The sequence below is a fragment of the Microtus pennsylvanicus genome, chromosome 6 (assembly GCF_037038515.1).
Source record: "Microtus pennsylvanicus isolate mMicPen1 chromosome 6, mMicPen1.hap1, whole genome shotgun sequence".
Classification (NCBI taxonomy): domain Eukaryota; kingdom Metazoa; phylum Chordata; class Mammalia; order Rodentia; family Cricetidae; genus Microtus; species Microtus pennsylvanicus.
The window spans coordinates 15094922-15118565 of NC_134584.1; the positions used below are offsets into that span (position 1 = coordinate 15094922).

The window sequence follows — 23644 nt, forward strand, 5'->3', positions numbered from 1 at the left end:
TCAGCTTCCACCGCCACTTACTGTGCAAAGAAGTAAGCCTTAACTCATGAGTATCCACATGAATGAGCAGTTTTTTTGTATGAGTCCTAGATACATTTGCCACAAAAGATATCGACTATAATCTAATCACAGCAGCAGCGTTTTGTGGACTTTGTTTGGTTTTCATCAAACATTGAGAAGGAATTCCATTACCAGGCTCTCTGATAAGATATGAGAAATGAACTCTCCCGCTTCTAAAGTACCGGACAGATTCTGACTCAAAACTGATGAGAAGTTATATACCAATTTTCTATCATAAAACTGCCACCTATACAGTCAGTACCTTATTTAAAAGGCTTTGTATTTGAACTCTAAATTGAAACTGCCTTTACCTGTGTGGAACATCTTAACTCCTCGTGAGGAGACTGTTCTTCAGTCAGTGAGGGTCTGCCTAGAGATGTTTAGGTGAGTATAATGCCCAGCACAGAAAGCACCACACACACACACACACACACACACACACACACATTAATTTAAGTATTCCTTTCTTTACTCAATGAAACTTTATGCTATGCCATTGAACGTTTTCAGTTTGGAACAGACCCTTTATTAAAACATGAACTATTTTTAGTATTATAACATTGTCATACAAAATAGTACGCTATGCATGGACATAAAGGCTTAACTATTGAGAACATTTTATTGACCATACAAACCAGCTTTCAATTTACCGTGTATTTATTTCATTTACTGCCTTCACTTGCTACAGAGAGAAAGAGAATATTTTCATAATAAGTGTCATGTTATTTTTTTATTGAAGTAGGGTAGAAAATATTATTCAAGTTGCCTGAACTAAAACACATGCCCTTGAAAGATATGACTAACAATTAACTGTATCCATTTGTGTTGATGTTATGTTTAACTTTCTAAATAGTCTGTACAAATTAAACAGATCTATAAATATATTCCAATTTCCAGTAGAGCAAAAGCATTATTTGTACATCTTTATATCTAATACATTTGATAGTTATTCACTAATGTCTTTTGCAGGTTACATCTAAGTTAAATGGGTTTAAATAGACTTTAATGCACAAACTATACAAAAAAGGAGCTCTTTATATATTATGAAGGGGATCAGTTCATCAAGACGTTTTAACAATTGGAAGATATATACGTCATACCAGAGCAAATGCATACACACAAGAAGTATTAATAAGTCTGAAGGGAGAGCTAGATTAATGCAACAATCATTTAGGACTTTAGTAACTCACTTTCAGCAATGCTCAGAACACTGAGACAAAAGTCAATAAGTAAACATCAGACTTCAAATATACTTCAGACAAAATAAGCCCAACCAACTAGTAGAGTTATTTCCATAGAGTGTCTCCACAGCACACATGCAGCATTCTCCAGAATGCACTGCATTTTAAGCTGCAGAGCAAGCTTCACAAATGAAAATAGCATCAAGTATGTTTTTCAACCACAATCAAAAGAAACCAGAAATCATTAATGGTAGAATTTAAGAAAATTCCAAAATACATGGGCATTGAATAACAAACACATTAAAGGAGAAATCAAAAGTGAAATGCAAAAATGTCATAAGACAAAGGACAGTATATGAATCTATATAGGATACAGCAAAAAGAGATCTAAAATGTTTATAGTGATAAATTTCTCTATCAAGAAAAGGCCTCAATAACACCACATTTCAAGGATCTAGAAATATATCAAACTAAGTCCAAATAATACAAAGGGATATAGAATATACTCATAATGAAGACCATTGCCTTTGTTGGCCATCCCTCCCAGCACAAGAAAATAATAACATAAAGACAAAATCAAATGTGAATTTCAATTAATAAAAGGAATCAAATTACAAATTAAATGGCAAAAAATTAAATTACACCCATTTGAAATAAGCAAACTATACAAATGTAAATTTTAAATAAATAAAAAAATTGGTAAGAAAAAAAAGATCATATAACTCTAAATTAAATAAGTCTACATAAGACAATGAAATGGAAAACCAATAAAGTAAGAATTCTTTTGTGAAAAGGTAAACTAAATAAAAAATATTAGATAAACTGGGATAAAAAGAAAATCAGAAACAAAAGTGTTTCAAATGATGTTACTAAAAGACAAACAGGCTAAAGGGTGACTTTCGGCAATTGTGTGCCAACAGATGGATAACCCAAGAAACAGGTAACTTCCTGGATTCATATTCCACCAAGAGTGAATTACAAGAAAATAGGAAATATGAATCTAACAATAACTAGTAAAGAGATTGCATCAGTAGCCAAATAAATAATTAAATAAGCCCAAGACTTGATGGCTTGACTGTTGGATCTATCAAATATTTATACTGTTGCCAATCCTTTTAAACTCTACGACAACGTCTGATGTTGGCAACTCACTGCTCATGGTGCTGAGATTTTAAGGTAATACAAAGACACTATGAGGAAAGAAAGTTACCAATATCCCTGATGAGAATCACCAACAAAATACCAGCAAATGAAACGCAACAGAATATCAAAAGATAAAGTGAGGTTTATTCTCAGAATGTGAGAAAAGTTCAGCTTATGTGTCATATAAATATGACACATGACATTTATACAATTAATAATACAAATATTATCTTAGTACATGTGGAAGTACTTGATGAAATGCTCTAGAACATTAGACGCTAAGCATGGAGAGAACTCTGTGGTACCTAGTGCCATGGAGGATAAGTATGCCTGTCTCACAGGTCTTTTCAAACTCACAGTCAGAAGGGGTTTTTCATTCTTTGACAGTTTCAAACTTGCGTATAAAGAATTTCAGTCATTTTCACCCCATCACGTTCTCTCATCTCACCCTCCCCCAGTTGATGTGGAACTCCCCTCTGTATGCTGTGAATACCATTGGCTAATGAAGAAACTGCTTTAAGCCTATAGCGGGGCAGAACAGAGCTAGGCAAGGAAAATTAAACTGAATGCTGGGAGAAAGAAGGCCAAGTCAGGAGAAGCCTGACCCACTGAGTTTATGAGTTGCTTACGTAAATGTTGGTTTGTTTAGATAAGACACTAAAACCACAGACATGAAAAATGAAGTAATAAATAATAATGAAACTTAAATTTAAAAGATCCTATGCAGCAAAGGAAACTATCCATTGGGATAAAGAGACAATCTACACAATGAAAGAAAATATTTGTAATCCATGCATTCATGCAGGTAATAGTAAGGAAATAAAAGACCCAAGTCAATATATCTGAAAAGGTCAAAAGTTCAACATTTCTATTCATCAAGGAAATGTAAGGAAACCACAGTGAGTCATCATTTCGTACCTGTTAGAATGACTATTATTGAAAAGATTATAGAGGGAAAGAATATAGAGGCAAGGCATCTCCACGCAGTGTTTAAGGATGATATAACCGTGTAAAGGCATGAAGACTGCTCCAGAAGTAGAAAACAAGAACCTTAACACTAGGTATGCTCCAAAAGAAAGGAATTCATTTGGTACTTATAAGGGCTACTTGCACCAACACAGTCCATTACAGCATTATTCCTGGCAACCAGATAGGGAATCCACCTGTGACCATCTATTGCACGTTAATAGATAGAGAAAATGTGGCATCTACACATAGTGACTAGAATGTCATGTTAGAATCCAGCCTCTGTGCATGGCTCATCTCACAGACACTCTCGGGTATCATATTGGACACTACTTGTCAATCCTGAACTTCTAGACCTGCCTCTGTCACGATCACCTGGAAACTCAGTCTACATCAAAGAAAGTATACATTTGTTCCCTTCTGCCTGGGACTTAGAGACTCTAGCTTCAAACCTCATTGCTCAAAAGGTATAAAAAGATGTTCCCTCATCTTCCACATGGGCTTGAATATATTTATAGACCTTGCCATGATATCTCTCTCTGGTGTTGGGACCTAAACTATCTTACCATGTTTTTGTTCCTCTGTCTGTCCATAGCATTAATAACACTTTAATAAACTCCTCAGTCTCCAGTGTTCCATCCCAGTTTCTACTTGAGTCAATCACCTATTTCCAAAATCTAACAATGATATACAATCAGCTTTGCATAAACAAAGAGAAATAAATTTCTCTTTATTATAACATAAATGAATCAAGAGATACTACGTTAAGTGAAATAAGCCACACACAAGCATGAATGCACAAACACACACACACACACACAAACACAGCAAATATCATATGATCTCTCCTTTATGTGAAATCTGATGATGCAGAACTAAGAAGGAGAAAATAGATCATACTCACCATGTGCCAGGAGTGTTGGCCAAAGGATTTAATTTTCAATTAGGAAGAATCCAGTTCAAGCGCTCTATAGAGACTATAGTCAGTACTATAGTGATGTATTCTTAAAATAGCTAAAGGGTAGATTCTAAGGATTCTCACAACAAATGTTGAGTGTGTGTGTGTCTAGCTTGATTTAGCCTCCACACACTATATATATATATATATATATATATATATATATATATATATATAATGTAAATATATATTACTGTTTTACAAGATAAGCATGTGTAATCTTTATCTGCCCATAAAGTAATTAACTTTAAATGAAGACAAAAATACATCAACAAATGCTCTCAGCAGCCGAAATCCAGTGGTCCATCTTGAAAAGTTTATGTAAATGAGTAAAATAGGTTCAATAAATGTTATGAAACACTATCATCAAATAGACATTTGCATGCCTAAACTCAGCCCCACTTCCGTGGCTTCCCCAATACAAGGCTGAAATCAGAGTTGAAATGGATTTCCCTGACAGAGACAGCAATGTTCCCACTGTTTGCCACACTTCCATACACTTCTTGGCACATTAGTGAGTCAGTCAGAAAGGTGGGGACAGATGAACGGGCTTCTTAGAACAATGCCCTTAAATGACTGAGGTTTTGGTGCCTCAAGCCAAGAGAAATTTTGGCTTCACTAATCTGAAAAGAAAAAATTTAAATGTGTTTGCAGACAAATAATTTTTGCCTAAAACAAACTGTTCAAGTTGTTAAAATGCATTGTAACTCTAACGTTAAATTGTATGTCCCACCTAGAAAAGTAAAATGATTCATGTCTCTCCTCCTTCTTCCTTCGATATCTCTGTTATCTCCAGGATATACCACTAGGGACTCACAACTATACAGAAATATCCGTCACACATCTGCTCACCATGAAAGTACCTCAGAGATGCTCGGTGCCTCAGAAGTTACAGTTTAGTTAATGTTCGGCTGGTTCTTAACTAAAAATTAAAGCCGCCTGGAAAACAGTCCTCCCTCAAGCATGACGGCTTGCCATTAGTAAAACAATCAGTAGTGATGAAAAAAGCCCCATTTTCAAATATCGTTCATAAGCTTTACATCATTAAAATGGTGTTTTATCTAATTCTCTTTAGACGTGTGGCCCCAAGCAATGTAAAATGTTTTCTTTGAAAATGAAAACGCAGAAGCTAAGAAGAGATCAGTTTCTCTTTTAAATAATAAAGTCTTTCCAATTATTGGTCAGTAGTCACTTTTATACATGTGAGACCAGATAATTATGTTGTTAAAGAATGTCTGCCTTGTTCATCAGTTTGATTTTCAGTATATCACAGATATTCTGATACTATTAGGTGTTAATAATTACCTTATCTTTAAACATACCCCATCCATAAATACAATAACAATAATAATTGAATGTCCTTCCTAAAATAAATGCAAGTGAATTTACACTCTGCCTAAGTTCACAGGCTTTCTTTTCTTAAATTGCCTTAAAAATTATTCCAAAAATGCCTGAAGAGTTTGACCCCACCAACAAGAAGACTAGTAGATAGATAGATAGATAGATAGATAGATAGATAGATAGATAGATAGATGATAGATATAAAATGTTTTGATTAAAAACAAATAGAAAATTTTCATTTACACTTATTAGGTAAGCAATGGTAGATGATACATCTTTTTAACATTGATTTTTTAAAAAAATATCTTAAATAAATTCTAATTTTAAAATGAAAACCTTCAGATTTAATCTTGGCTTATTCATTTCCAAGGAACATGAGAAAAATACAGAGACCCTAACTCAGAACTCCAGCAGAACCCAAGAACACTATGACCATGGCTCCTCTGAGACACTAGAGGGCAGAGTTGCACAGGGAAGTCTATCTGCCACCAACCTAGAAAGAGATGCAACATGGGGTTTTCTTGCTTTATAGACTGGTTTACTCTATAATTCACTGATTTATTTGGAAATAATTTTAACCTTTTAAAAGGTGGCTTAAACTTTCCCAATATGAAACCAACAAAACACAAGAAACCCAGAGAAGGGCTCATGAAGAATAATTCCCTATGAATGACCACTCCTCCTTCTTGCCTGTATCCATAACAAACATCTCATTCCTTAAGACATGACTGCTGCTTTTCTTCTGAATAAAAGACTTAATAGCCAAGGTACACTTGTACACTCTAAAATCTGAAGATATTGAGTTAAAAATGCTTTGAACCATCAAATTTGGGGAAGCAACTAGTCTATCTGTGTTAATCAAATACCATAAGATCAAACACAAAATGTCTCCATGCTATTGAAAATTTTCTGAAGATGGAGGAATTCTCACACTCCAGAACCTTTTATATCTATATTTTTTATCAGTGGCAGAGATGTTAAAACAGCATGGGCTGTCCAGAATCCCACTAAACTGATAAATGAAATCCATTTATTTTCCAATGGATTCTGGAGGCCCAAATATCAATTTGCACAGCTGCAGGAGCAACAGAAAAAGTCATTTCCCACTCCTTAAGTCAATGCATGTCTTTCATGGTGGCCAAGTCATTCAAGACACTTTAATATATCTCAATTATATTATGCTGAACATCAGAGCACAGTCTTTCTCCAAATAGTCAAGTTTCTACTGTACATTCAAAGAGACAACTGAACTCTCCAAAGCCATTCATCCTATGTGCTTCAGTGAGAAAAATTTACAGTTGTCAAAAAAAGATCATATATTTTACCCGTTTTCTTATCACTACCTTATAAAACCAGCATTAAAAGTAATTTCAAGGTATAATATAATTAGCCATCTATGAATACTTAATTTGATTTAGTCATTCCAGTAGCATTAAAGAGTTGATAGACACGGTATTTCTGCTCTGCACACAGTTTGGCAAGTGGCTGAGCTGACACTGGTCTGCATATCCAAAGTCTATGCTCTTTCAATGATATTACAATAATCCTCATATTATCTCAACCCTTGTAAACGATATGTGGCGATTTTTAAGGGGAATGGCATAAATGACAATGGCTAGTTCTGCCAACTTGGCATCCTCCTCTGGAGAGTCTAGAGTTACAAAGGGTATTAGCTACATTAAAACAGTAGTAAGTGTTGTGTTTCTATTTACTTGTAAAAGTTAATCTCTAAATTCTTCATTTCTCATACCAGGTCATGGGTGATGGAAAGAGAACAAACTAAGAGAAAAAAACCCAGACAGCTCCCTCACAAACTGTTGATGAGGACAACTACAAGAATGTATAAGTTAACACATGTTCACAGAAGGTTCATTAGAAATTAAAGAAAACATTAAAACATTTAAAGAAAATTAAAGAAAAAATTAAATTAAAAAGCACATAGGAACTCCTGGGTGTAAATCTTGGGCTCTCTAAATTGATAACTTTATAATCAGGGTATAACAAGTATTTGTTGATTTTTAAAAATAGTTATCTCTGTTCCTCTTATTAATGATCTCAGCTCTAGAATCAGAGACCCTACTGGCTTGAACAAACCTGCCAACTCCAGGGCTTACGACAGTGCTTTATAATTGATACATAAATGAAAAACTAGTCAATCACAAAGTATTGATTATATAGCACATAGTACAAAATAATGATGGAATATTCTGTGGTTACCTCTGGGACGCGAGTAAAATCACCTTCCGGGCCAAAAATAAACATATGTGTATTAATTGTTTGTCTTGCTACTATGACAAAATATCTTTAAAAATCAATGAAGAAAAAAATAAAAGGTTATCTTAGCTCATAATTTAGGGGTTCAATCCCTTAAGAAGGCCAAGGCAGCCGGAGCTCAAACAGCCTGGAAACATCATATCCATAATTGAAAAACAGAGAATAAGTAATGAATGCATTTCCTCTTTCTCAGTTTGCCTTTTTCCCCACTTTATAAAATCCAGAATCCCATAACCAAGTAGTCTTGTCCATGGTTAAGGCAGGTCTTCATGTATCAGCTAACTTCAGACTCTTTCCACAGGCATGCCCAGAGGTCTATCTCCTGGGCAAGTCTAGACTTCTTCAAGTTGGCAATTCATACTAACCATAATAGTTGCCTATCCTGGTAGGCAACTCAAGGTGGCAGGAGCCTAAAGCAACTGGTCACACAGCATCATGCATCAGGAAGCAGGGAAAGATGAAGTTCACCACTCAGCTCATTTTCTCCATTTTATGCAGTCTAGGACTGCAGCTCACATGCATGGTGGATCCTTACAGCTTGGTTAACCTAACAGGCATGGCCAGAAACTATCTTAATCACAATAGGTCCTCACAGGCATGTTCAGATGCTTGTCTCTTCTGTTACTCTAAATCCTGTTAAATGAACAATTATTAGCTATCACAACTCCACCCTATATCAGCTTGATACTCAAGCACATCGCTTTTAAGCCTATAACTTTCTACCCCTGTCTCCATAGGCTTACTGCACTCTCACACTGCATTTGTACAACATTAGAAGTCTTCAAAGACTTTAAGACTTCCAACACTGTGTAAGAGATAGAAGAGTAATTCTCATATATGAAATTCAAACAATATCTTAACTATGAGTTCCTACACAGGCAAAAGCAAATTGTATACTTCAATTTATGATGGCACAGAATTAACACCTACATAGGTAAAAAGGGAGTAAAACAAGGATCAGACCAGATCCCAGCAGGGAAAACATCAAATGCTACAGCTGGATGAAATCACCTTGGTTTGAAGGGAGTTGAGCATCCCCATACCTCCAGGTATTACCTGAAGCACATACCCCCAGCTGCTGCCTGTAGCACACCCAGGCCTCCAGCTGTTGCCTGTAGCACACCCACGCCTCCAGCTGTTGCCTGCAGCACACCCACGTCTCTAGTTGTTGCCTGTAGCACACCCACACCTCCAGCTGCTGCCTGTAGGACCCACAGCCTCTTTCCTAAGCATCTTTTACTCTGATCCTGTTACTTTCTTTAGAGGAGGTCCCATGGTCCTGACATCTAACTTTGCACTTTTACACAGACATTCCCAGAGTCTAAATTAATCTAGATAATACCTCACAGGCATGCCCACAGGATTCTCTCTTAGTTGAGTCTCAATTTTGTGAAACTGACACTATTAATTGTCACACATCCATTCCCAAGCTATCAGCATGCTCACATTAGATATCTGCATCACTCATCGCTCATGGTGACTTGATGGGGAATTTCCTTATAGGCAGCTTGAGAAATAGATGGTACTTTTCTTCTTGCAACTTACAAGAATGGAACTTAATCATATTCCAAACGAGGAGGCATGATTCTTTTTTAAGTCTTTTTCTGTAATGGATATTAGCCTCATCAGTAGCAGGTCAGAGAGGAGACTTATAGAAGAAAGGGGCAGTCATCACTCATCCTTTAAATCATTCAGAAATGTTTCAGTGTCTGTGTCTTCTGTACTCCATAGCCTGAGAACCACACAGCCCAAAGCTACCCAATGAATTTCAGAAGAGTTCCATGGAATCTCGTTAGCCAGCCTAGCATTTTATATGTTTTTGTTTTCACTTCTTTAACTGCTCAAGTTGTCTCGATCTAAAATGAAACCCACAGAAGCTACTGCACGATTCCTGAACTGGGCTATGAAAGAAAGATGTTACAGCAGGAAGCTTGAAGAAGCTGTGCTATCAAAATTCAATTCAACCTCTAGATCTGAGGCTGGGCATTTTTGGTCCTGAGGAATGCTACACAGGCAAAGGCCACTCCCTCTCCTTCTCTCCAAGGGATTAGAATATTCATTGGAAATTTCTCTTCTCTGCACATAAAAATGATGGAAAGATGATGTTTAGAAATTTAAGGAAGAGATGGGCCAATAATAAAACAAATAATGAATAAAAGAGACCCTGTCCTCTTTTCTATTTAATTAACAGGTTTTTCATGCACTTCATTAAAAAGAAACTAATAGGCCATTTAAATGCATATTCATCTGAAAATCCGCAACTGTAACACAGAGAAGTTAAGTACAGTAACTTGTGAAACATTCTTCACAAAACCATAAAGTCCCCTGATATTTGTGAAAGATGTTATCCTTTCCTAAGAATCTTTTAAACAAACCGAGCCTGCGTAAGTATCTTGAAATAGTTCCCTACTTATCTGAAGCTCAGTATCATAATGGTAATTGAGGAAGAAGATGCCATTTGGCACAACTGCAAGACCATATATAGCAAAGTCATACCCAAATACCTCCTGGAATAAGAGCTAGACACTTGAGGAGGTCATCCACCCCCAACCCAAATTAAGCTCTCGGCCACTTGCATGTAATCAACAGGCTAAAAAATGACACAAGACAAAAGGCACATTGAGGAAAGAACCTCCATTATTCCGATTGAAATACATTGCCCATGTGTCACCAATCAAAACAAACTAATGAGATAAAAATAGAAATAGAAACAGAGTAGGATATTAGATGCAAGTTTGCACAGCATGTCAAACCTAAGGGATGATGGAGCAAGAAATGTCTTTTTCCTATGTCCCTGTATTGTGTTTGCCTGTACTCATTTCTTCTAGGTTTCCTCCTATCCACCCACACAACAGTTTGCAGTCCACCTTTGCTGATACCAAGCTTTATTTGCATAAATCACATGGAACAGATGTTGAATTATGAGTTACGCTCACAGGGGACACACTGTCAGATATCCAAGGATACAGAAAGTACAAGCCACAATACAGTTGTTCTCAGCAGAGTCCTCTGAATTGGCCATGCATTTTCTTGTAATTGTAGTGATTATCTGCTCATCGGGCCACTCTCTGCCACTCTGAATGGTCCAGTGCACTCCCAGTTTGTCCTCCACATCATCCTCTCTATTCTCAGAAGGCCCAAGAATAGAGGGAGCTGAGTTTCCTTTGTTCTGGTCCCTTTAGTCACAGCACAGCCAAGTCATAGTCAAGGTAAAGCAGGAAACAGGCAGGGAGGAAAGAGCCCTCCCATTGCTTTCTTTCCCCCTGCTGCTGTAGTGTGCCCCACAGTCAGAAATCATCTTTGAACTTAGGTTACAGTGGTACAAACCACGCATCAAAAAATGTAGCCTTGTTTTCAGTCAGGTGGCAGATTTCATAGCAAAAAGTTATATCCAGTAGACTTTCTCGGTAGCTCATCCACAGCTATGAGCACACAGTGAAGTTTCCAACAAATTATTCAAATTCTCCAAGCAAATGTTATGTGAAACCCTTCAACCAGTGACAGTCTCAAGAAAGCAAGTGTGTCACACATAGCAATTCCATTTCCACTGAGTCTCTTTTCATGACATTTTAAGTTTTTTAAAAAGTGGATATATCTCTCCGGAAGATTTTTTTCTTCTAAAACTAGGTTCTAAAAATGGATCTCTTTATTGCTTTGAGGCTTTTTGTTGTGGTCTAAAAAGCTGAAAACATTTGTCCAGACATTCTGAATCTCACTGCTAGTAGATCTAAGAACACAAATGGAAAACGAACAGCCAGCAAACAGAAAACCAACCAATACTCAGGGAATAAAAGCAATTTTAATTCCTCAAGACAAAGTCTCCCTATAGACGTAACACAACCGCCATGCTTCTGGAGCCTTGCTAAAATGCTCACTCATGCATTCACACACCTCACTCAGGTATTCACACACTCATGTATTTACACACTCACTCATGCATTCACACACTCACTCATGCATTCACAGACTCACTCAGGTATTCACACTCTCATGTATTCACACACTCACTCATGCATTCACACACTCACTCAGGTATTCACACTCTCAGGTATTCACACACTCACTCAGGTATTCACACTCTCATGTATTCACACACTCACTCATGCATTCACACACTCACTCAGGTATTCACACACTCATGTATTCACACACTCACTCATGCATTCACACACCTCACTCAGGTATTCACACACTCATGTATTCACACACTCACTCATGCATTCACACACTCACTCATGCATTCACACACTCACTCATGCATTCACACACTCACTCAGGTATTCACACTCTCAGGTATTCACACACTCACTCATGCATTCACACACTCACTCAGGTATTCACACTCTCATGTATTCACACACTCACTCATGTATTCACACACTCACCTCACTCATGTATTCACACACTCACCTCACTCATGTATTCACACACTCACTCATGTATTCACACACTCATGTATTCACACCCTCACTCATGTATTCACACCCTCACCTCACTCATGTATTCACACACTCACTCATGCATTCACACACTCATGTATTCACACCCTCACTCATGTGTTTACACACTCATGTATTCACACGCTCACTCATGTATTCACACACTCACTCATGTATTCACACACTCACTCATGTATTCACACACTCATGTATTCACACACTCATGTATTCACACACTCATGTATTCACAACTCACTCATGTATTCACACACTCACCTCACTCATGTATTCACACACTCACTCATGTATTCACACCCTCACCTCACTCATGTATTCACACCCTCACTCATGTATTCACACACTCATGTATTCACACACTCACTCATGTATTCACACACTCATGTATTCACACACTCACTCATGCATTCACACACTCACTTATTGGTTCCTATCACCAGTACTCACTGAATATTCACAAAGTGACCAAAAATATATTTAATTTCCAGCACTGTTGTGTTCTGTTCTAAAACTTGTTCTACTCAAGACTACGCATGCCCATTAGACATCCAGGTCTAAGAATCCTAAGTAAACTGCAGGAATTCAATCTCAGGGCATTCAGAAGGACACCGGGAGAGTGGCAGACGCTGGAGGGTCGTGTCAGGATGGGTCCACTAGCAGCACTCTGCGCATGTGTGCCAGGACGCACTGAGATGAGAGGATGCCTTCCTCCAAGGCTATTGAGGGCTTGTATGGCTCCGTCTTCCACTTCTGCAGATACAAAAACTATTCCTGTGGTCTGAGACACTAGGAAACTTCTTGGAAGGGACAAGGGGTTGAATATTTAGAGATAGTCAATATGTAATACTTTTATGAAGCTGAAATGTCCCCATCTTCTAAATAATGTGAGTTCATTAGGATTTTACTTAAAGTTGTAAACATTAAAACTGAAAACACTTTGTCCTTGGGATTCTCTAAGAGACACTCAAGTTCACCTTCCATTGTTTGAATTACTGCTGACCACCACAGTGAAGACCCATCTCTGTAACTGTTTTTTGTATATACTGCAATTTTTTACATTTTAAAATGAAAGGAGGGGAAAAGTCAAAGGAATACCATTTCTTGAAACACTATGATTAAGTGGAATTAAAACTCTGGTGTTGCTAAGTGGAACTTCCCTGGAATACCATCGCATCCATTCATCTACATGGGGTCTCCAGATCTTTCCAAGCTAAGGCAGTGGCCATGATGTCCCTCAGAGCTTAATTAACTTTCTATTCTGGTCCTCTGATTTAAATAACCAGGCATCAAGTGAAGTTATGTCAGAGACATACTTTTAGTCCTCTACTCAAATATTCTCTGATAGATTCACACATCTGTATTATAGATCCTTTCTCAGAGAGGCAGGTAAGTGAACAGGCACAGACAGTGAATAAGAGAAAAACTATCCAAACAAAGGAAAGATAAACTTTAAAATATGGAAAAACAGATGCATGTGAAGGAGAAATTTCTGGAAGGTATTATCCATCTGATCTACATTGTCTGTCAGCCTCTCTCTATACAGGTTTTTTAAAGCATGAAGCCCCAAATGCTCCCCCCTCCCCTCCCATTCCTCCTGCGTCAGAGCCATCTGGCTTTGGGACGAACTGGAGGATCAACCGTACACAGTGCTTTCCAGCAAATCTGACAGCTATAGTAGTGTACAAAGCTCATCTACATATTTCATTCAGCAGAGAATCATCAATCTTGTCTAGTGAGTAAAATGAAGATTCACATGTCTTGAGAATTAGCAAATAAATGAAACCAAGGCAATTTCTAAAGAAAAGAAATTGTCCTGTGGTGTGGTCCCTGTTTACCTTGGCATTTTTAGCTGCCTACAAGTTATGCCAGCATATACATCTGAAATATAGGTCTGCACATCATCCATCTGAAATATAGGTCTGCACATCATCCATCTGAAATATAGGTCTGCACATCATCCATCTGAAATATAGGTCTGCACATCATCCATCTGAAATATAGGTCTGCACATCATCCATCTGAAATATAGGTCTGCACATCATCCATCTGAAATATAGGTCTGCACATTGTCTTTTTCTTATTGGACATGATCATGAAAAGTGTTGTCTCTGCTTCTCATCTTCTGTTGAACCCGTGAAAATGTCAACAAGAGCAACAACTAGATAAAAAGTCATAGTGAGCCAAGGTTGCACACACATGGACACACTGACATCGTGAGCAAGCGCTGGGGGTGTTTCTTAGTGAGAACATGCCAGGCTGATTGTTCCACGCTCTCACATTTTCTTAATCAATTTCCACAATCTCAGTTAATTTTAATGATAATCCATAGACTTCCCTTGGTGCAGTATACTAACTATGAGGTTCAATGAAGGTGAAAGTATCTCCTTCGTATCTCATTTATGAAAGTAGCCAAGCCTCCCAAATAGATCTAAAAGCTGGATGTTAGAATAAAATAAATACAAACACTGCTAATTTGTACCTATTGTGGTGGACTGCAGTGTTTTGGTAATACATTTAAAACTGAAAAATAATCCCATGCCCCTGACCTTTTTTGTGGGCAATGTTCAGGTTATTCTTATCACTCTGAGAACTGTGGCCCAGGGTGTAGTCTGAGTGTTTAAAGGAAGCTCCAGGGAAGATAAGTAAAATTGGTCAGAGTGCTATTTCTTTGAAAGGTAACTGGCCAGCATGCAAGTCTCTGTCCTTCCCCAGGGAGACAAGCCCGGTAGACAGTACACATCTTTTCCCCTGTTCTGGTAATGGCACAGGGGGAAGGGGAGCTTGAGGGAGGAGCATCTATTTCCCTGTTGAGCTGATTCTCTGTGGTTCTCCAGCTGGTCACCCTGTGTAATTGCCCTTCAACAACCTGGAAGGCTCCCTAACTTCCCACTGAAGTTGCAATCCAGCCAATGGGGCCAATACACACTACAGATTTACAATGGCTCTCTGACTTTCAATACAGCTATTCTGTGAAATAACCACATTTAAAATTCTCAAGGTCTCATATCTCCAAATACATGAAGACTCAAGATGGCTGTCAATCAGATTCATGAGGAGGGACAGCTGGGCTATAACTGTGCTTACAACACTGAGGTCAGCATACCTCAGTGCTTCCAAAACGACTTACATGATAATAGTTTACAGTGATGGGTTCAGCTAGAAACTGGGGTGTGTTTTGCCTTTAAAAGGCAAGAAGTGAAAATGTAGGTGAAGAATAGTGTTGAAAAATGGAAAAAAAATGAAACAGAAAAGGGAACTTGCAATCACCTGGTTACAGAGATCTGTACACCTACATATTGTGATGACTATATACAAAAAAAAACATTATTTAGAATTAAAAAGCAAAAGTAAACAAAAAGAATCTCTTGCACTTGTCACATACGGGTGAAGCTTAAGGGTTTCATGTTAAGTGGAATAAGCCTGGAATTGGGTGATAAATACCATATGGCTTCACTTATACATGGAATCCACAAAATATCGATGTTTTTTCCAGTAGAATGGCAATTATCAGAAGATGAGGTGGGGTTGGAGTATGGGAAAGAGGAGACGGTGGTCACTGGGTATGAAATTATAGTTAGATGCAGAGAGTAAATTCTGGCTCCCCATGTTGTCAGCAACAATGTTCTCTTGTATTTCAAAAGAGCTAAGATATCGTGTTTTAGATAATCTGACCGCAAGATTTGTTAAATATTTGGTGTGGTGAATACATCAACTAGCCATATTTAATCATTCCACAATGAAGCATCTTTTTGTAGCCTGTAAATTTATACAGTTAGTATTCACTAGTTAGAAATAAAACTTAGAGGGTTATATGGAAAGATAGCATCATCAGTTTAGTGACAATAGACAGGCAACAAGAAGCACCTCTTGTCAAAGGAGACCAAAACCCCCATCACTTAGCGGGCTGGACAAGCAATAATGATGACAGACAAGGAGAAAGTGCAACTATTCTTAGCATGTCTCTTTTATTTATGAAGCTAATGTACAAAATAACATATGGAATAGGTGTCATCATGAGCTTCCTTTTGAAGATAAGTCATTACAGGAGAAATGGCTCAGAGGTAAAGGCATCCTGCTACCAAGCCCAATGACCCAAGTTTGATCTTTAAAACTCACATAACATAAGAAGAGAACCAACTGCCACAAGGGATCTGTCCTCTAACTGCCACAAGAAGAGCATGGCATATATGCACATACACGTGCGCGCGCACACATATACACACGCATACACAAGTACACATGCACACACAAATGCACACAAACACTAAGAAAATAAAGATCAAGACTATTAAATATAAGTTAACTCATATGTGCAATAATATTGTTAGGACTTCTCGTGTATGTATGCTTTTCTATTTTTTATGGAGGCACTTCAGTCTGAGTTTTACCCATGGTTACCTCTTAAATGTTATAACCTCAAAGATTCATATCACTGACAGCATTCATAAGCTATAACATGACTTCATCAGTTTGTAATGTCACCAACGTCTGGAAGTAAAGGTGATCTTATATACTCATGCATCTCAATTTTCAGACATAATTATGTGATTCAAAACAGAATTAGCCTTTACTTTTAAAATATCATTAATGTATCATCTCGGGTGTATTAATAACTAGATTCTGTAAGTAAGGAGGAGGGAAAAATGCATTTTAATCACCTCAAATGTCTTAATTAACTCCTATTGCTAATGATGCAACAATTAAGGTGTAAATGTGTCTGCTCAATTTCTCCTAGGTCCTACCACTGAGCATAACTGAAACATAAAGCAAGCGAGTGGGAGAATTTGAATCTTAATGAGAAAAATAAATAAATAAAACTCAAGTGTCGGACACTCTGTGGCATGTTTTGCTCACACATGCCTGTTTCCTCGCAATCACTGTTCCTGTCTCTCCGTGAACACCCAGGACATGATGACATGATGGTAACAAACACTCCCGGAAAAGGCTTGATGAAGTCAAAACACCAAGGGCGAACCAAACTTCCATGCACTGATAGCCTCCTTAAGCTCAGAGCTCCCAATGAAGAAGTTTGAACAATGCCTGCTGGTCCACATGGACCTGATGAAGATCAAATAGAGAAATCAGGGTGGGAAGGCTACTCACACTGCACTTTTTTCCTGCGGAGATGGTCTCTCTTTTAAAAATGTCTGACTCCAAGAAGTGGAGTCGATTTGCCCTTCTCTTGAATCAGAGTCAGACTAGATTTGCTTTAGACCAGAGAATGCAGCAGATGTGAAATCATGTCATTTCCAAGGTTGACAAGCTTTATAGATTAGTAATGCTCATGTGCTTCCTCCTCAAAACCAGATGCGACAGTGCTGGAAGCACAAGATGGGGGAGGAGAACTGGGGTGTCAGTGAGTATCTCCAGACTGAACCCCAATCAACACCAAGAACAAGTCAAATGGCAAAGTTATCCAGGATGCTCTTACAAGGCCAAACCTTTGGATTACAGTTTTAGGTAATTCTTGGTGTGCAAAAACACTCACTAGCTGACCTCAGTCAATACACAGACTCCTGTGACATAATAAGCTATAGCGACTGTTTAAATCACTAAGAATTTAGAAAGCAAAAGATTTTCTAATCCTTCCTAGAGAACTGTGTTAAAACCAGCTCCTGCTTCAAAAGACTGTGAAACATCAAGACATTCTAGCACAAGATTGAGAGGAAATTTCCAACACAATGGTAAAGACCATGGACCCTGAAGCCAGATTGAGTTAGAATCCTGATATACCCTGAGGAGAGACTGGCTGTGTTCCAATTTCACATTGCATAATGTAGAGATAACAGCATTGCTCAAATTACTAATATGTTACAAAGATTGAATATCATAGCCTCTGTGTGTGTAAGGCATTTAGAAGAGTGGCTGGCACAGACTAACGGCTCAGTAAATGTTCCCACTCACTATTATTGTTTATTCTCTACTCTGTTCTCATCCTGTGAGCTGCCTGCTCAGAGCCATGAGACGACCCTACTCTTAGGAGACAGAGATAGACAGGCAAGGGAGAGCCTTGCAATGCTTCCTGTTGGATTCTGCCCTGGAGGAGGTGGCTTTCTATCAGGCCACAGGAACATGGGAGTGATGCCTGACAACTCCCAGGGTCTTCACATTAGGAGTCAGAGTGAAGGCTCAAGTTGTGGGGCATCCACAATAAAAAGAACTGAGAACAAAACTCTACCTCTTCATCTGGGCATTTAAGTCCATTCTTTGAGGCCTTATGACCAATTTCTGTTAGGTAAGGGTAGCAAGCTTAGATTTGGAGTACAGCTCAGTGTTTTAGAATATTTGCATCATATGTGTGAGGGTCAGAGTTCAATCCTTAGCACCTTAAAAAATGAGCGCCAAGCTTTTTATGTATGGAGTATAGTCATGTAAAGTTCTTTCATGCAACAACATGCTAGCATATCATTCATGTGAACTCTTTCTAACCACTACTTTCCATCTCAGTGGAATAATCAGGTAATGACACAAATCATATCTATAAGTGTATATACGTGTATATGTATATACAAACATATATGTATATGTATCACAACAAAACTAATCTTAAATACATTAGTAATGTTGGTTAACTTGGGGGATTTTGATTTTTTGAAGGGAAAGTGGGAAATGGCTTTTGTTAAAATAAATACTTTTTTTTGGTCTTTTGAGACAGGGTTTCACTGTAGTTTTAGGGCCTGTCCTAGAATGAGCTCTTATAGACCAGGCTGGCCTCAAACTCACAGAGATCTGCCTGCCTCTGCCTTCTGACTGAAGACATGCGCACCACCGCCGGCAGAATACTATTATTTTTAGAATACTATATTTTTAGTGAAGCATAAGGCTTGAATTCCTTTCCCTCTCAGATTATAATGACTATAATAGCATTATATGCCCTAGACTTTTAACTCTGTTCAGTGGTCATAAAGAGCCTATTTCTATGTACTGCAAAATTAATGCTCAAAGAAATAAATATATAGTATCTCTCAAAGTTTTTGACATACAGTGTTCCACTGAAGCTCCACACATCGTCTCACTGGGCTCACTACTGAAGATAAGACTCCTATGTCATACCTCTCGTGGATTCTACTCATCACAGACACAATGATGTCAAACACGCCATGGCCTTTGGGCACAGCTCCAACTGTTTTTCAGGGCAGCATAAGTAGGTTCATTAACTCATGCACAGTTATGGAAGAGCGTGGCCATACCTCTCATTAAAGTAGCTCCTCTTTTTCAAGTAACTTGTAAGCCTGAAGTGGAGAAATCCCCCTTTTCATTTTGTGATTGCTAATCATGCCTTAAATGCAACTCTCAGAGATGCAAAGTCACTGCATAATAAATAAAGTACCAACTAAATACTAAGAAATTTAAATTAGTGGTGTAATAACAATTCACATTCTGGGTTCCTTCAGAAATGTTACAGTACCATACATATTATTTAGCTCAATGTAAAATGGATTTGATAGTTTAGATACAAACAAGGGACGCTTGGTTCCATCATATTCCCTTCTCCACTCACCCACTGCCTCTTTCATGACTGTTGAATCCCTCGCTGATGAATTTCCCTGCCAGATCTCTGCTACACCTTTCCCCACTATGTTCTAGGATATCATTCTTAATATTCTGCATTTTAGACTTCATCAACCTAGTCAAAGAACTTGAGTCATTTCCACCAAGAAAAATAAGGGAGCGGGAGAAAGAAGCCTATTGGTGGCATTTGTATGTCTATGATACTGTGTCACTGTATGATTTTAAACAAAAGTTTGAAACTATGTACAATTTCAGCAGCATTATAGAGCTAGCTGCAGGGAACATGTCTGAATCCGCTATGTAACTGAAGCCACTAAGAATTAATATGGAAAAAATTAACTCATACGAAACAGAAGCTTAAGTATGAAGAATACAAGAGTTGAGCTGACAGGTTCACCTGTAAGTTTCTGCCCTAGTAAGTAGCTACTTTATTTGCATCTGTGTTCCATAAACTGAGCTCGGCATAGTTTAAATAAATGTAAAAATGTCTGCTTAATAAGCTGTATAACATCTCTAATTACTAAAACAAACTCAAGTAGATTCTGTGACATTTTACCACCATACTCTTTAAGAAATGGAACTAGCTATAACTTGATTAGTAAATAACAAATTATGAAGAAAATCATTTGGTTAAAATGTCCTCTGCATTTCTCAGACAGAATGTCATGGCTTTCTCTAAGCGCGTCCAACAAATTCTAAATCTTGGGCTTACTTCAGTTTGCATTAAATATTCCTAAGTAGCATTAAGGGGATTGCTTAAACAAAAATAAAAGTCAAGTGCACCCGTGTTAACAAGAGCACGCCTGGAAAAGCAAGCACCGTGTCTACCTGGCAAGGTTGCTTCATCTTAATGGCTGTGACGTGGTACCTATAGCAGCACAGCTCACAGGTCCAGGAGCCCCTCTCGCTGATCCACTTCAGAAGACACAGCTGGTGTGTGTACCGCACAGACCCGTCGCATCGGCAGGGGTTTAGCAACTCACCCTGGAAAGAAAACAGCTCACTGTGAATATTCCTGTTCCTGCCTCCACTTAAAAACCCTAAGCTCTCTTTCTTTCCCTTCTAAACGGTTTGCCCAGATGGATACAAGCATCAAGCTCTATCCCAGAAAACCAAATTAAATTTTTATATGTCTGATGGGAATGATACTAAAGTCTTAAAAAAAACCTATTTCCGAGATAGTGCTTAGAGTCATGACATAAGTGTTCCACTGACATACAAAATGTCTGCAAGACATAGCCCCCAATACACTTGGGAGAAAGCTCTACTATTAAATCTCTTTAATAACTTTTAAGTGGATGGTCAGATGCATTTCCTCTGCAGTTATTCTTAATCATCGCTGGAGAAGAAATGCATAGCAGAAAGCAGCTCACAGTAGCATCATGCTTTTTTTTTTCTAAATGCAGCATCATAAATATTGACTCGGGACATTATATTTCTGAAAACCTGCATATTCTTATGCAACTTCCTTACTTTTAAAGACATCAAACCTGGTGTTTTCACACACTTTGGAAGGGCAATACATTATCTTTTCCCCTGTTTGATGATTTTCATGAAAGTTTGCATGTTCCTCTTCTCATGGTGTTTATAATTTTCGAAATGTGTTTCTAGCAATGCATCAAGTACATCAACTGGCTTTTCTTTTAAAGTGCTTCTTTCTGCAGAACTGTAGCAGCTTTAGCATTAATAACTTGCAGTAATTTTTTGCAATAATTAATAATTTGGTATTGTAGCATGAATTATTCCCCCCTCCCCTCGTTTGTAGTCTAAGACTATGCCCTCTGGATACATTAATAAAAAAAAAACAGACTTTGCTTTTGCATCCTATAGATTTGATTCTACTTGCAAACTAAAATACTTTGAGTAATTCACAGGAAACGCTTAATGATGTTACCATTATAGCACCTGAAGCGTAACCGACTGCAAAATCAAGTACAGGGAAAAAGTATAGGTTAAATGTACTTCTCTACTGGCCACCAGGACACTATCTGGTGGAGGACTGGAGTAGAAGAAGCTGCTAAGAGGCGTGCGCTGTCCGTGGTGCTGAAAAGGCTGACAGCCGGCAGACCTGGGGTCCCTCTGGCCTTACCTGCTCAGCGCCTTGGAAGCAGATCTTGCAAATGGGCTGATGGTGCTGGTGATGATGCCCCGAGCGTTGGTCTCCACCGCCGCCGCTGCTGCTGCTGCGGCTGCTGCACACGGAGCGTGTTTCGGGCTGGTCTCCCTTGCCGCGCCGCTCGCCCTCCCCACACGCGCCGGCCTCGGGCTCCCCGGGGCCGCCTTTCTCTGCCGTTTTCTCGGGGACCGCCACCTCAGGAAGGCGCCTCCGACCTTCGCAAGAGTCGCCGGCCGCTGACACCTCCTGCTCGCGGGGCAACAGAGACGGCGGCAGCCGCTCATCCGCACCCTTGCGCCGCGGGGCCACCTCTAGCGGCGGCTCGCCCGACCCCGCGGTGCGCTCTGGAGGAGCGGGCAGAGGCGGCCGGTAGTGTGGGGAGGTGGGGACCAGGGCCGGCTCTCCCGGTGGCGGGGGCGGAGGCGGCGGAGGCAGGGACGGCTGGGCTTCCCGATGGTCCACCCGGCTACACCGATTGCTGCCCTCGTCGCTCATGGTGGAGCCGCCTCCGCCCTCCTGCCCGCCCTGTGGCGGGCCGGACAAGGACTGCAGCCAGAGAGCGAGAGCTAGGGGAGGCCGGAGAGGGAGGAGGAAGGAGAGCAGGAAAGGGGACCAGGGCACCGGGACTGGGAGGGAGGAACCGGGAGGGGACAAGGAGGACCAGCGCGGCGGCGGCGGCAGAAGCGGCTGTTCGGCTGAGCCGCCGGCTCGGCTCTGATGGAGGCGGCGTAGAGTTCGGCTGCGCGTAGCAGGCGCGCGAAGGGGGGGGGGGGGAGGGAGGGAGGGAGCGCGGAGATGCGCGGGGAGGCTGGGAGGGAACAGGCGCGGGACTGGGGAGGAGGGTGCGAGTCGTGCGTGAGAAGGAAGTGTGGGGTTCAGAGAGGACCCGGCTGGAACTGGGGATCCCCGGACTGCTTCTACCAACCCCGCCCCTAATGTTTCAAGTCGATTCCGGGGCGGATTGCCCCTCTTAGAAGCGCGAGGCACTGAGGCTCCCGTGAGCTAGTAAAAGGGGGAGGGGTCGGAAGCTGCTGATCCAAAACCGTTGCTGGGTGGGTCTGGGGGGGGGGGATTTCCGTGACACCGGCCGGGTGGGGGCGCGATGAGTCAAGCGGAGATGCGCGTGGGAGTGGGGGTGAGGGAGAGGCAGGTAACCCTCCTGGGGGGCTGATCCACTGTTATTTGGGGGATCGCAATCCTTTCCCCTTCAGAGGACTCTGCATGCCAAGCAGAAGCCTCTGGAACCTTTATCATCCCACTGTTTCACTTCTCCCCTTGAATCCTTCAGTGCCCATGTCCCCTGCAGTATGCACCCTGGGTTTGTAAATTTTCCAGATGTCTCAGAGGTTGGAGGGTCACATCCTGTAGAAATGCCCCATTGGGTCTCCTTCATACCTTAAGTAATGATGCTGCCTCCTTCCCAGGAGAAGGGGCTACAACCTCGAACCTCTGACTCTGTGTGAGTCCAGTTTCTCTAACTCCTCAGGCCTGGTTCCTTTGTGAACGTTTCCCCCCAACCCCTTTTCCCGCCTTCCGGTAAGGTACTGAACAGAAATCTGTGCTCCTGTACTCTGGCAGAGTGTGTTTCAAATCTGGCAGTCTGAATTCTTAACCCCGAAAGGTGTCTGTTTATGCA

At 39.9% G+C, this 23644-nt stretch overlaps 1 protein-coding gene across 1 annotated transcript in view; it reads right to left on the reverse strand.

The window, feature by feature from the left end:
• Marchf11 (membrane associated ring-CH-type finger 11) overlaps positions 1-22723 on the reverse strand; it is a 91313-nt gene extending 68590 nt beyond the window's left edge. The window contains exons 1-2 of the mRNA XM_075977800.1: positions 21982-22723; positions 20721-20876 (exon numbers count right to left, since the gene is read on the reverse strand). Coding sequence (XP_075833915.1) covers positions 20721-20876; positions 21982-22503 — 678 coding nt within the window. The 5' untranslated portion in view covers positions 22504-22723. The remainder of the gene's footprint in view (positions 1-20720; positions 20877-21981) is intronic.
• Positions 22724-23644: the final 921 nt, after the last annotated feature.